We start from the raw sequence: 15,854 nt of genomic DNA on the forward strand, positions 1-15,854 counted from the left end.
AAAAAATACTAAGTTCTATAAGCAGAAAAGTTGTCAGAACCCATGGCCAGGTTCACTTGGGCACTGGAGGATGCAGGCACAAGGCTCACATGCATCTCCACTAATATTTTTAGCTGAACCTTAAAGAACAGTAAACCAAGCTAAGCTGTGAGAGACAAATACACATTAGCATTTAGATTAACAGTTATTATCTCTATTTCCCATCACCAGACAACAGTGAAATGCATGGTGATGGTTTAAGAGGTTTTATTCAGAAAGGTTAAGGGCTGGGAAGCACTGGCCTGCAAGATCAATGGCCCTGGCCCTGACGTGTGCTGCATATCCTCAATGCATCTGGACTCTAGCTGGAATTAAAATTCATATTGCAGCAGCAATTAAAAGACAGAATTAGGTCATGAGCTGTTCAAGGCAATGTGCAGGAAAAAGAAGGAAAAAATAGAAAAAACCCAAAGAGAGCAACATTTGCCCTAAAAAAATCAGCATTGAGAGATGCAGTATTATGAGATGACAAAATGAGGAGGTGTCGTGGTTTAAACCCAACCACAAACCTCGTCCACTCACTCCCCCCCTTCTTGCCCTCCCCCTGCTTCTGGAGGGACGGAGAGGAGAATCAAAAAGAATGCAACTCCCACGGGTTGAGATAAGAACAGTTTAGTAACTAAGGTATAACATAGATCACTACTGCTACCACCAATAATAATAGTGCTAAAGGAAAATAACAAGAGGAAAGAATACAACACCTCAACACCAGCCGACCAATAACTCACCCCCCTTCCCCCAGCCAAGCACCGACTGATACCTCCTCCAACCCTGCAGTCCCTCTACCCCTTCCAGGTCCCTCCAAGTTACACCCTGGGCATGACGTGCTGTGGTATGGAATACCTCTTTGGCTAGTTTGGGTCAGGTGTCCTGTCTCCGCTTCCTCCCGGCCTCCCCTCCTCCCTGGCAGAGCAGGAGGCTCAGAAAGTCCTTGGCCAGACCAAACATTCGAGCAGCAACTGAAAACATCGGCGTTATCACCACTGTTCCAAGGCCAAAAGATCAAAACACAGCACTGTACTAGCTCCTAAGAAGGAGAAGAATGACTGCTGCTGCTCAACCCAGGACAGGAGGATACATCAGGAAGAGTTTGGGTGATTTAGGTGTGTGAACATATTTCCACCAAGCAAAGGATGTTAACACAGGGCAGTTCTCAGTTTGCATGATGAGAACTTAACTTTATGAGAGGACAGGGAATGGCTGAAGTGATGTTCAGCACCCACCAAGAGCTGAACGTTCACTGGTGTGCTTGGTCCTTACACACGGGCTGGTGCTGCATGTGTGGTACGTTTCTATACACCCTCCATACAGTGTTATTTGCAAGAATCATTGCTGTGGCTGGAAGACTGTTATAAAAGAAACCATAGCAACCCTCAATCTATGTCCGTTCTGGGACACAGCTTTTCTCTTCTGCCATTAAATTCTGTATCTCCATCCAACTATTTTATTCTACAGGAAGAGGATTCTATGAGAGATACCTTCACATTGCACTATATGGTATATGGTACTCAGTGTGACAATGCACATTGTATTACTCCCATCCAATTCTAGATGCACAAAGTGAGAATGAAATCACTTTGCTTCAACTCCTTTTCAAAAGTGCACTGGGAAATTTTGTGCTGTTATCTGTAGGTTAGCACAGAACCCCACTGCAGACTGCCCTTCTTTTGCAGTGCTACACAATGTTATTAATGAGGGTGAGTGCCTGCCTTCAACTTAATGGGTGTCTCATTTTCATCCACTCAGTCATATGAGCATAAAGATGGTTGAATGACTTTTTAGCCAGCCACACCGTAGTTGATTAAACCTTGGTTTTGGTTTAACGTAGCCTAAAGGTGATCTGTTAACAAAAGCTGACTACAAAGTCAAATAGAACCCTCTTTCTGTAAGACTTTGCCTGTTAAAGCCTGATATTATTGAAATAATTAAATAAATAGTTAATTAATTTCTAAAATAGCCTTCACTAGCTCTATTGGGACCTTGAAAGGTTCTGAATTGCTCTTGCTTCCTGACAGGGACTTCCGAGCCAAGTCATGCAGGTATCTCCCCAACCTGCCTGGTTGTTCTGTACTCGACCTCCCAACTTTTACATGCATGCAGCTCTAAGAGATGCTAGAAGTCCAGATAAGTGTAAAAATAACTGAAAGCAATGAAATTCAAACAGACAGATTTGAAACAAAGTCCCAGAGCTCTCCACACCACCTATGAGGGCTGCAGCTAGTTACGTTCTACTCCATCGTCATAAGGCTATTAGTGAGATGATTTAGTAATGCTGAGATAATACTTGATCTTGGAGTTCTTGTCAAACCTAATTGATTCTATGATTCTATGATATTCTGCCTTTAAAACCACTTAGTTTCTCCATGTTTTTCCTGGGCTATACTACAGATACAAAGGAAACTGTATATTCTCTTGACTCAATTCTTTGTCTTCCAAAAGATGGCCACAATAACTGTCAATAGCTAAATTAGTAGCTGCTTATTGTATATTTTGCACCATTATGTCCTCTGCCCCTTATGAAGCCTTTGCTGATGGTCTTTAATCATCACAAAAGTTTTATATAAAGGTAAAAAAGATATTTTTAGTTGTTTGTGTTACAGCCTCATTCGGGACCCTAATTATTAATGGTAACGCACCATCAACAGCTAGAATGCAACACTAAGCGAGAGCTGGGTGTACTTTGCAGGGAGTGAAGGAAAGATTATGCATGTTCAAAATAGATAGTAGTCATCACCATATGCCCAACATATGCAGTTTGTCCTGCATGGCTTATACTGAATGCTTCCAGTTGCTCCTGGTGGATTTTTAGGTGTGTGACTGATGTGTTTGCACCATCACGGGCACGTGATTAATGCATGTTGCACATCACTGATGGAAATCTGAGGCAGGTTTGGGCCTGGGACCACACATATAGGATTGAGTGTGGCTTTGCTCACCTCTGCCTTTCTGGAGAGATACAGAAACAAGAGCAATGTTGCATAGAGGAAGAATGCTCGTGAAACCTGCCCTGGCAAGATATCGGCTTGGGGTTGGCTGGACCACAGAGAGGGGAAGGGCTGCTGCTCCTCCAGGCCAGGATGCTCTCAGACACAGAACAGGATTTACAGCAGTGGAAGTAACGGAAAACAAGTAAAACATTCTTATTTTATCCATATTGCACTTTTATCAGTACTGTTATCGTACTTCATACGTATACTCATACTAGCTCAACTTTTCCACTTGGAATCATAGAATCCTAGAATGGCTTAGGCTGGAAAGGATCTTAAATCGCATCCAGTTCCAAGCCCCTGTCACAGGCAGGGACCCCTTCCACTGGAGCAGCTTGCTCCAAGCCCCTGTGTCCAACCTGGCCTTGAGCACTGCCAGGGATGGGGCAGCCACAGCTTCTCTGGGCACCCTGTGCCAGCGCCTCAGCACCCTCACAGGGAAGAGCTTCTGCCTAAGAGCTCAGCTCAGTCTCCCCTCGGGCAGGTTCAAGCCATTCCCCTTGGTCTGTCCCTACAGGCCCTTGTCCCAAGCCCCTCTCCAGGTTCCCTGCAGCCCCTTTAGGCACTGGAGCTGCTCTAAGGTCTTGCCTTCAGGAGCCTTCTCTTCTCCAGGCTGAACCAGCCCAGCCCTCTCAGCCTAGCCTTTGTAGGAGAGGTGATGCTAATAAGCGTATAGAATCATAGAATAGTTTGGGTTGGAAAGGACCTCAGGATCATCCAGTTCCAACCCCCCTGCCATGGGCAGGGACACCTCACACTAAACCATCCCACCCAAGGCTTCATCCAACCTGGCCTTGAACACTGCCAGGGATGGAGCACTCACAACTTCCCTGGGCAACCCATTCCAGTGCCTCACCACCCTTACAGGAAAGAATTTCCTCCTTATATCCAATCTAATATAATTAAGGTAGGTTTTTCTGGTTTAGTCTTTTGCTAAGGGTAAAGACCAAACTAAGCCATCCACAATGTCTTGTGGCTTTCTTCTGGTGGAGACTCTTGCCTGGTCACTCACGTATCAGTGCTGTCCCCAGGATCCTACACACAACAAATGTTGCAAGTCCCATCACAAGGACGTGCTGGACCATGGGACACATCTTCTGCTCCAGGCTCTCCGCCATAGACAGTGACCACATCATGCTGCGTTAGCTGAAGTCTGCTACATGGCTCTGACCTGGGGGACCAGTGAAGTCAGTGCCTGACCTTCAGGCAGTGCTCAGCTTCGCCAGGGCCACCCTCCCGGAGCTTGCCCAAGCAGCGCACTGTGCGGGCGGCACACTGGCTTTTCCAGTCTTTCTGCTTATCTGCCACTGGCTCCTAGACAAAACAGCAGTGAGAATATTTCCTGTACCTGAACTTTAAAACTTGTTTTTTATTTTCTGTAAGAGGAATGGGCTTATTTGTTTCAAAAGAATTATTTTAATCTGAAAGAGGGTAGATTTAGGTTAGATATAAGGAAGAAATTGTTTACTATGAGGGTCCCGAGGCGCTGGCACAGGGTGCCCAGAGAAGCTGTGGCTGCCCCATCCCTGGCAGTGCTCAAGGCCAGGTTGGACACAGGGGCTTGGAGCAAGCTGCTCCAGTGGAAGGGGTCCCTGCCCATGGTAGGGGCTGGACCTGGATAAGCTTTAAGGTCCCTTGCAACCCAAACCACCCTGATACTACTTGGGCTTAGAACTGCAGGTTGATATCTTTTCAAATATCTCAGCCTCGCATAACCACTGTTTATAGAAGCTTTGCAATGAAAGCCTTAAATAAGAAACCTCCGTGCATTTCCACATTAATGCAGCAGTTTGTCATCTGCAGCAATGCCCACAGTCAGGCAGAGCAGCCACAATGCACTGCCTTTATGTCGCTAACTCCAAAGTGCAGCAAATACATCTCACACAAAGGAGGGAACGCTGCCAAACTGTAAAGAATCTGCTCTTGCCATTGCTCACAGCACGCACACCCATACCTTGACTTTCACTGAGCTTCTAACCTGAGGAAATAGTGGAGACTATGCATCCCCCTGCCTTGGGTGGGAAATGAGGAGACGTGGGCATCATGTAATATAGAGAGACATGAGAATGACATGGCAGTGATTACAGAAAACACCTCTTACTGTGCGCACTTTGTATGCACAAAGAGAAATCCAGACTGCTCCAAATCACCACACACACAGTTTTTAATACAAAATTATGCATCCATTCTAAAGCACTGTTTTTGGCCAAGTTTTAAAGACTTCTCCATGAATTTACATGAAGAGCCACCTCTAAAAGTCACATAAGGTAGTAAGAATTAAGCCAAACACCTGACCTCTGCCCGTTGCCTGGAGGAGATCTTCAAACAAATAGAGCTGCATGTGATTTATTTTGTGTAATCCAGCAAAGGAGAACAAATGTAAGAAAAAACACCCTCAAAAGTGCAGTTATAACGTTCAAGTTAATGTGCAACCAATGCTTTTGGGGGTCTTCAAGGACTAGGAACTGACCCCATGGGCAAGGGAGAAAGGGACTTACCTGGAGGAGACTGAATACTCCTGCTGGGAACATGAATGGAGTAAGCAAAATGAAATACTGCTGCCAAAGGCCACCCCAATCCCTCCCATGGCAGCAGTTGCCAGTCTGCTCTTCCAGCCTCTTGGCACTGGTCATGTTATTGCCCTCAGCACTCTAGCTTCCTCAAGAGCCATGTAGCCTCAGTATTAAAGAGCTTCTATATGGTATCTCTGTGCAAATAGATACTAATAATATAGTATAGGTCATTTCCAATACAAACCACAAAAATCTTTGCCATGTAATGAAACTGATTAAGAACAATTGATTCATTCTCAGTATCTCAATGCAACCAACAAAAAGCCAACAGGTATTTACTACCAACTTCACCTAGGTGTGAGTTCCGTATACCCTCTGGAACCAACATCTAGGGCATTATTTACTTTGCTTCTATTTTGTCCCCTTCAGGGTGCACAAGGGAATATTTCCACAGAGGAACCATCTTACCACAGCAACGACTGTAGTGGTTGTAGGGTAACGCTCATACACCACTGCTGGCATCCAGCACAGACACGGGTTGATGGCTTGGAGAGCACCATCATGACTATTTATCAACCCCATCACACCAAAAGCTTTTAAGTAATTAGTTTTCCCTCATTAACAGATGCAGTGCCTCGAGAAGGGCACACAGGTGCTCTCAAGCCCCATCCTGGATTACAGGGCAGCACTACATGGTCTTGGAGGGGAAAGCTCAGAAACACCAAGCAGGGCTGATGAGGAAGGTAACACAGCCACAACTTTTATACAGATCTGTTATTCCCAAGGCAGAACTGCAGGCATTATTTGGCAAGGTCAGAGACCATAGCAGCAATAAGAAACATTCACAGGACATTACCACAAACCCCATGCATTTAAATCAGAGAAATTAACAATAGTTATCAACGTCTCTTTTATGAAGACCCAAATACACTTCATGTGACATAAGGTGTCAGAGTGATTTTTTGCTCAAGTGGTTTCCTATCTTAAAAGGAGGAAAGTTTATATACATCGTGTACCAAAAAGTAATCTCCAAACACAGGCAACAGGGTGAGCAGAGCTATACTACCGCAAAGCACATGTCTAATAAAATATGTCAGGTTTGTGTGCTTCTAATGCATCATTCCATTTTTCTCTTTTATACTTTTAGAAGCAGAATAGACGTTTGGTAAAGTCTAATTTAATATTATCATTAATGCATTCAAACACATCACTAAAAACTGTGTTGCTAAAATCACATTGCAAAAAAATCCCAGGCAAGACAGACACTGTTATCTCCTGGAAAAATATGGGCCTTATGCTATAGCACCTACTGATGCGAGTCTATTGAAACCACTGGGATTACTTACATGAATAAGGATTACTCCCATGATTAAGGAGTGCAGGATTACATCCATTGTTCACATATCTCCTGTTATTTACATATCCCTATTTTTACCTCTTGTTTCCTGTCTTCAAACGTAGGGCATTTAATTACTGTTAGCACTAGATATCGTTGTGCTGTACTTTTATCCCTTCAAAATCTGGCTGTCTTTTGGATTTCAAATAAAACGCTTTTATGATCAAAACAAAGAAACCAAAGTCGAAGCAGCAGAATCCAGACTGTGTAATTAAAACAAAACAAAGAAAAAGGGGGAGAGCTTGTTATCCACAATCAAAACTTATTCAGGATTCATTTCCTATTCGCTCTCCTATCCATGGCCTCTGCTCTGGGGAGCTGATGGTTTATATCAATTTTTAACTGTGCCAAATACCTGAGAGTTCTCAGGCAATGCTGATATTATCACTACTGGAAAATAACAGAGACAAACAACCGAAACAAATGGTACAGGTAGCTATAATGTATAATGAATAAAGGCAAAACATTTTGATGCTTTTCACATTATACAGAAGCGATAAGTCTAGCCTTGGTTCATCACTGCCATGTGCTTCACATACAGAACCTATCTCCTTCTTATCCTCAGAAAACCTGGATAAGTTACTGATGCTTTTTAACTCTTTTTGTTATAACAGAATAGTTAATACATGGTAAGGATGTTATGCAGGACTCAGTTCCTGTTCCCCACCCAATCACAAATACCTGAATAAAGAGCAACGCCACAAATAACACTTACAAGGAACCAACATTCCTCATGAAACATAGCACACACTCTTTCAGGTTCTCCAGTTTGCAACTGAATTACATTAGTCCCAGTTTTGATTGCAGGAAGACAGACTTGAATCATAAATGCATTTTGGTTCAGCAGTGTGCTGCAGGGATTTGAAAACTTAAGACAATTTAAGAAGGCTTGATCATAGCTTTAGTGTCAATTCTGTAGACACTATTTATGTATTTTCTAGTGTTAAAAATAAAGATATTGCATGCTTTTTTAAGCTTCTTTAAGTCATTTTAAAAAGCGAAAAGAAAGCAGCCTAGTTTTAGCAAGCTTGGTAAAAGACTGCTCGTTAGAGTTACCGTAAACTGAAAACAGCTTGCAGCAGGTTCAGAACACATCAAAAGTTGCACAAACTCACCAAAGTAACCCATTTTCTTCCAAGAGGAGTAGTTTATGGTCAAGAACATCCGAGTTACAAAAGATTGTGCTTCCCGGGTCCATTTTGCATAAGGCTTAACCTGAAAATCCACCCGGCTGCTTTGGGCGCAGCGGGGGCACGGAGGTTTTCTCTCTCCAGAAGGCATTTCCGTGCTCTCCTGGGATGCGGAATGGCCTGAGCACGGCTGGGCCAGCTGCCACTTGTTGCAATGGTAACAGGAAAAGCCAGGAACTGCCTGCTCAGGCTGCAAGGGCATGAATAATTCATGCCTTCCACCGCCCCGCATTAGCATGCTGCTCAGGCAACACCAATGAAGCAATTCATTTTGTCCTTTGTCTTCAGGAATAAACTTGCTGGATTAATGAGGGTTATCTGTGATGATAAAACCGGGGCCTGCTGATTTATTTAGTCTGATTGGTTAGAATGTGTGTCCCTTAAACGCAGGTTTTACGGCCAGCATATAAATACAGCTGCGCATCCTCAACCATCGTCAGGCACAGGTTGTGTGGCTACAGCAATATCTAGCTACAGCACATGAATGTTTCATTTTCTTGACTTAAACTGTGGAGCTGGGCTTTTTGAGTGCTTCTTGAGCGCTTCTTGAGCAAAGTTAAGAGGAAATCTCCAAGTACACTATTCACACGTGGTCATGTGTGTAATTCTGTAATGACCTCTCGGACTGTTAAATAGCTAACACTTGGCTTTCGAAGCGTTCCTCTTCTAAATACAAAACATACAAAAAGCCTACAATGAAACCCAGCAAATTTGTAATTTGCTGTTACATAGCCATCCAATGCAGCGGCATTTGTCAAAGAAGGGTTTGAAGGTGGTATTTTTCAATGTGATACATTTATTTGAAGTTATTTAAATAACTGTCAGTAGCGCAGTGTTTACCACCTAGAAATCTGCAATAATTGAAAAGAATATCAGTAAAATAATCATAACTTTGATGAATTGACCACAAAAGTCTAATTGAACACAATGAAGGAGATTTTATTCTTCAACTACCTATGTGTTTGTATAATGTGCTATTGGGATGTATAAGCACAGATTTTCATTTTACCTGATACTGCTAAAGCAGCACTGGAATCTTGTGTTAGTTTTGGCACCCACATCCTAAATAGGACCCTGGCAAATAAGAGAGTGTAGAAAATTGCTGCAGAAATTATTTGAACTTACTAAGGAAAAAGGTCTTAAAAATGTGTGCTTCAAGCTGGTTTGTTGTCAAAAAGGATACAGAGAGTTGACTACAGCGCACAAATTGCTTTACAGGGAGAAAATACCTTGGCCAGATGTACATTTTTCTAATGGAGGAGGTGATTACTTGCTACAAGCATCTACTGAGTAAACCAGGGACCTCTACCTTTCCCACCTACCTTTCTAGATGATATGCCTTTGCGATACAAACAGCAAAAAGTTACTGGATCAGAACAGTTTTAAAGACTTTAAATGCAGAGGACCTCCTTTAAACCCTTTTAGCTCTGTATTGTGTTTATGTGGTTCGCTGGTATTTCCCATCGCTTGCGTACAGCGACTTTGGTGATCTTTAATTTCAGATTCCATCCAGAGAACCGTTACTTTGTAATGCAAACCAGGCTGCTGAGCATTTCATAGCAGACTTCATAATGCTTACTGCTGAGCCTTCCCAGAGCTATCCAGGTGGATGCACTTGTCCTCCCACCATTTTCTCATCATTCCAGTTAACACAAGAAGGGAAAACAGTTTGTAACACAAGGATACGAAATAACCTGCTTTTGTCTGAGAAGTTACACATAAAACTGATTTATGCCTCTAATATTCTCATTCCAGACTGTTTTAGACTAAGAAAAGCACAGTTATTCAGCATTTGAGGTAGATAGGATTGAATGACTTTTAAGATTTGATCACCAGCTTTAAACTGCAGCTGGGACAGATGAGTTTGTGATAATCTGCTTGATTTTGACCCAAACTAGAGTTTGCTGTTTTTTCCACATCGCAGGTGTGGTAGGCTAGAGCTTTAAGGTGGTGACTATAGAGATCACTCCTGAAGTAACCCTCTCCTATGGCAGACTTCTGGCAATGGCCAAAATACATGTTTTCACCTGAAATCACACTATTACTTCACCTGCACTAAATGTTCAAAATGTCCTTTAGGATACATGCAACATTAAAGGAAAGGTTAGGCAGAAAGGGAGAAGATCGGCACATGGATACCGGCCAACTCCATCCTTGCGAATATTTCCCCACAGATCCTACTGAGACCAAATTTGCTCTTCATTTGGTATATATAATGATATCTCTGGCTGCAGCTGTGGAAGGGGATTATGCAGGTTGGTATCAGCAGAACAGCTTCAGTAATGAAGCTGGCATGTCCTGCAACTTCCCTAGAGGTCTCCAGGTAGATGGTAAACAGGAGCGATTGCAAGAGGTACAGAGGAGGAAAAGGGAATAGCTGTCTGTTCGATGCTATGTGAGTGTTGCCTGAAAAATTGATTGACAGAGTTGTAGCTCAGACTACCTATTGAGCCCATGTCACGTATGCAACTCAGTGACAAATTATGGTTGACTGTGCTTGAAAGCTACAGAAACGTTGAGTAGGATGAGCAGGAAGATGGGGTTCCTATCCATTGCCATCAAAATATCATCTTTTAGTGCTGTTGACAGTTTAATAACTACTTCTGTACGTTGGAGAGCATTGTGAAGTACTGCCACTATATTATTAACCCGAGCTGGAATTTTCCTTCAAATGCAGAGCAAAAAAAATACACAAATGGAGCTTCTGGCATAGTTTAAGATTAGAGGTGTGCTGTTCACAACATGAATAGTATCTCTCTAATTGCATTTCAGGAGGACCCAATAACTTTAACTCCCGATTACCTTATATTTTTTCAGATCAAATTGATTCAGTCCTGTTTTAAACATCCAAATGATGGCATGCAGTTCAAAACAAGCATTTAATTGTTTGTTTCCTCTAAGCAGCTGGGATAGGATGTGGATATGGAGGAGCTCTGCAGCCTCCCGATAACTGAGATACGGTGCGTAGTGATCCAGTGGTGACAATCAGAGCTACAACCCTTTAATAAACGCCCACTGCTCATGAAAAACTACCTTTGTGCAAAGCTGCATCCATGTAATTACTTGAAATCACTCCTAGAATATACTAAGCTGCATCACAGCTTGGGAATGGTTTGCACAGACCCAGACTGTCACAGCTCAAGGAAGACATACATAATATCCCACAGATCAAGCATATTGTGTAGCTGGGGAGAGACAGGGTGATTGCGTGACTGCAGAAGGGATTTGGGATTCAGGAGACTGGAGTGCAACTGCCTATTGATACCTTTAAATTAGGTATTTCTGTAGTATCTGGTTTCTGTCAAGGTATTGCAGAAAACCAGTGAGATGCACCTGAGAGGTTAATGAATCGATTCTCTGCTCTGCCCATGGGCTGACCCCTCCCTGTTGGCTCTCTTTCAGCCTGTCACCTCAGCTATTTGGCTTTAATTTGTTGTTCCTTGGCACCACTGGCAGGCCACGTGTCCCCAGCCTGCCTATGGCTGTCACCTACCCAAGGTGGCACCTATCCAAGGTGGCTTCAGGATCAGACACCAAATGGCAGCTCTTTCAGCATGTGGCACCAGGAGGGGCAATGCTTCAGGATGCCCAAGGACAACACCATTAACCAGCCCTGGAGAGCTGTGGAGCTGGGGTGGCGGACCTGCCAAAGCCAGGGTTTTATGCATTCTGCTGTGACATTATTCCCCATCTGGGTTTTTTGAAGTCCTAGAAAAACAAAGCATTACAAAAATGTCAAGCTGTGAAAAGAAAAGTCAAAAGCCAGAAAATTCCAAGTTAATGCTGATGCTTTAGCTCACATCATTAACTCAGAGGCATGCTCAAATTCCGGGCAGAAGCCTTAGCTGAACTCTTGCTGGTTTGTGTAACCGGCTGAGGATTCACACATCCAAGGGGGCACAGATTCATGTATGTGTACAGGAGGGGAACAGGGACTGACCAAGTTAAGATGCTGGATGCCACTGGTACAGAACAAAAGAGGGGCAATTTAGAGATTTCCTCCATAATTAGGTAGGGGAAGGACGGTTAAAGAATGGCTCATCCCAGGGACTGGTGCGAAAGGAAAGCTTCAATACACTGACAAATGAGAAACTCAAGAGGGAAGACACGAGTTAAAACGTGGGCAGGGAATGAAGGAGGTTTAGACAGGACAGACAGGGAATAACTGGGGAGAAAACATTACAGTGAGAGGAGAGTGACTTGGATATGGATCAGTATCAATCTGGTGCCAAGATAGGGACTGGAGGGAAAATGGAAGGAGCACAGCAATCTCTCAGAGGGGAAGAAAAGTAATTAGGAATGTTGAAGACAAAGAAGAAAAATCAAGAGATACAAACATCTCACATTTGGTGACAGTGGACAGAAGAGCGACAGCATATTAGATTCATTCGTCTTTGGAAGCCAGGACAGAGCAGGATTCATGTCCCCATTCCCATCTCTGCCCAGTATGCTCTGCATGCTGATCCTGCTACCCGAGTCTACGTTCTATAAGCAAATACATAGACTTCTTTCTATAAGCAGCCTAATTTCTGCTTATTACTTAAGAAATTCAAATTACAAAGAAAAAATAAAGACCAAACCAATTATTAAGACAACAGACGAAACACCCCAAAGTAAGGAAAATAAACTGAGGAGGGAAGGTTTTTACAAACCCTGAGATACACATGCATATATATATACACATATATGTATCTTTTATCTTATATATATATCATTTCACAGAATCACAGAATCCCAAGGGTTGGAAGGGACCTAAAAAGATCATCTAGTCCAACCCCCCTGCAAGAGCAGGGTAACCTACAGTACATCACACAGGAACTTGTCCAGGCGGGCCTTGAATATCTCCATCTTATATATATTATATATATATTTATATATATCTTATATCATATATATATATCTTTTCTGTTCAAGATCTTAGAGCATTTTGGATCTTTGAAAATACACACAGCTGGATATTTACACTTAATTAAATAGTTTTTAAGATAATGACTATAGCAGCTTTAGCATAATTCACAATTAGAAGCAATCAAAACCAAACTTCAAAATTGCTCTTATTCAAATATCTAGCATCAGTAAGAGCCTATGTAGTTCGCAAGGAAACGGGAGTCAAAGCTACAATCCAGGGTTTACAGTTGTAATAAATGCAGATTTATGGGCAATATGGAAGTAGCTGTGTGTAAATTCTGTGCCTCTCATTTATTAGGCTGAAGCTGATGCATCCCCCAAAATACATTTAATTAGTTTAAGCACTTCATTTAACAAAACAAGCAGTTTAAACAAATACAAACCACTATTTTTTCAGCCACCATGTTCATAAAACTAAGATTATTTTTGTAAGACGAACAAAGTCACAGGTGATTTTATAACAACCTGATTGAAGCATAATCTAAACTCAAAAGCAAGGATGCTCATGCATCAGCATGGAGTCAAGGGAAAGAATATTAGCCGTTAATAAATACATTAGTACTGGTTTTATGTGATTCTTCTGTGTTGCAATATGGATGAAGAGACTTTAGAAAGCAAGTTGCTTTGCTTTGCTTATAAAGACATGCAAGAGAAGGACTTGTTTAATTTTTCCCTTGACCAAACAAGAACATATTTTCTGTTCCGACGTGTAGTCCATGCATTAAGGAAGAACAGTGCAATGATGAGAAAATAATTGAAGTTAGAAAGTCGGGGAAAAACACTAATAAGTGGACTGAGGGGGTAGTTTGCTGGCTCGCATTTTGCATGCTTTACATAAAGTGGCTAAATATTTATACGAAGCATAATTAACATTTTGTTGTCCCCTGTAGTAGAACATGGCATTACAAAATACTGAGCACATTCAGCTGCACTAAAATCAGTGGGAAACAAAGAGACCTCGCGTTCTGCTCAATCCAGGTCAGAGCCCTTTCGGCTGTAATCCAGTTTTGGATCTCACACAAACCTGCTTCATCGCAGGCAGACTCAGGCAGAGGTTTTCAAGGGATGAACATGCTCAGAATTCCCATCAGTAGATGCACCTGCAGGGCCTAAATTCCTACAGCCTTTTGTAGCCACCTCAAGAGACCACAGAACACTCAGGTTAGACGGGACCTTAAAGATCACCTAGTTCCAATCCCTCCAAAATGCCCATCCTTATGGACCTTCATTCTGTGTTTAATACTTATTGAATAAATCATTAATCACCAGCACCTCAGCTAAGGAACGAGGCTTCAGAGCTGATGGTGGATAAGAGTCAAGAGATGCTGCAGTTGCCTTCAGCTGCAGAAGTAGGACCTTGAGATCAGCAGCATGGGAGAGATGAATGCCCAGTGCCTCATCCAGAGGCCCTGATGGCCAAGGAAGACCCAGTGGAATCGCGGGAGGGAGACAAAGAGTAAGGGAGGACATCTCATGTTAAATGCACTGTGGACTGTGCTAAAGGTCAATGTCATGTACTATAGCACATCATTATGTTTTATGATATGATCATATTCAGACACAAGACGGAAAATGAAGGCTTTATTAAAGTGTCCTTAAGACTCGGAATGAAGCATCCCTTCATTTTTGTTATTAAAAAATAATGCCACCTAAATTCTTCATTATACTTTGTTATTGCAGCAGAGGCTGCTGTGAAGAACTGTTTGTACCGCACCGCCTGGACTGTAGCAATCAGCTGCACAGAACAACTCCTGTACACTAGCTACAGCCACCGCTTAATTATTTGCTTCATGGGCAATTTGCACAAAGCAGCAGCATTTGCTTTTTCACTCATTTCAGTTTCTCACAATAAATAGAATCATAAACTGATGTGCCAAGCATCCGAACTGAGAAAGCGCCTGCAATAACCTCCATTTCTTCAAATATTTGTCTCCCAAATATCTTTAAAAATTAAACATAAGCTGTTTAATTGCTTCTAAACCGTTTGCTATTAATTGGATTAAAGGAGTAAAATAGAACTATATTCAGTAACAGGCTGTGTTCGTGAGGCCTGCAGAGCAGTAGTGCTGGACTTTGATAATATCTTCATCACCAACAGTTTTAAAGAATCTCCTAAACATGGGATTCTTTATATGAGAATAAGGAGAGGAAGATGATGCTAAGATCTCTTGCATAGATGCAACCATTTAATACGGCCTTTTCATCCCAGAAGCAGTTTTATCTCGGTATACAAAGAGACAAGTCCTACCATTAGTTCACATATTTTGATGTAAGCTCCACTGGAGTTATAGTCAAATCTTGTGCTTTTCCCACACAACGTTTCTAAAGCCTTTCTTAGGCAACAAATATAAGAGTTTCGCTTTCTAACTGTGCACTGCAAAGTGTTCATGTTGGTCATCAGTAACCTCTTGCCTTGGACTATTAGAAATATCTCTCCGACCCTGACAAATCCCAACCTACCTCACAGCCATCCTTCTTTGCAGATCATTTTTCTGCCTCATTGCTTCAGCCAAATGACTCCTCTGTTTACAGCCTTCCACTGCCTGCTCTTCCCTATTGCTTCAAACACAAACTATTGCAGAGATGTTGATCCCTGCCTCAGATACCAACACAGGCTTGGCTGCTGCTGTGTTTCACAGCTCTCAGTTCTGAATTGCAGCTCATGCCAGTCTTAATGGACTGAAAGAATTCCCCTCACAAAATCTGCAAGAGCTGATTTTCCTCTTTCAAACACTCTCTCTTACAGAACACTTCTGCTGCAACTCCTGCCGAGAAAACAACCCGAACACCTTGGCAGCAGTTAAGGCACTAAAGTACCAGG

At 42.5% G+C, this 15,854-nt stretch overlaps 1 protein-coding gene across 2 annotated transcripts in view; it reads right to left on the reverse strand.

Moving 5' to 3' along the window:
• Window positions 1-8,363, reverse strand: part of C3H10orf90 (chromosome 3 C10orf90 homolog) — a 73,415-nt gene extending 65,052 nt beyond the window's left edge. Inside the window, exon 1 of one of the 2 annotated variants that reach the window (XM_065672968.1) lies at window positions 8,051-8,363. In XM_065672968.1, coding sequence (XP_065529040.1) covers window positions 8,051-8,363 — 313 coding nt within the window. The remainder of the gene's footprint in view (window positions 1-8,050) is intronic. The other variant, XM_065672969.1, reaches the window with a different exon arrangement.
• Between the last annotated feature and the right edge of the window lie 7,491 nt (window positions 8,364-15,854).

This window comes from Lathamus discolor, chromosome 3 (assembly GCF_037157495.1).
Source record: "Lathamus discolor isolate bLatDis1 chromosome 3, bLatDis1.hap1, whole genome shotgun sequence".
In the NCBI taxonomy this organism is placed as follows: Eukaryota; Metazoa; Chordata; class Aves; order Psittaciformes; family Psittacidae; genus Lathamus; species Lathamus discolor.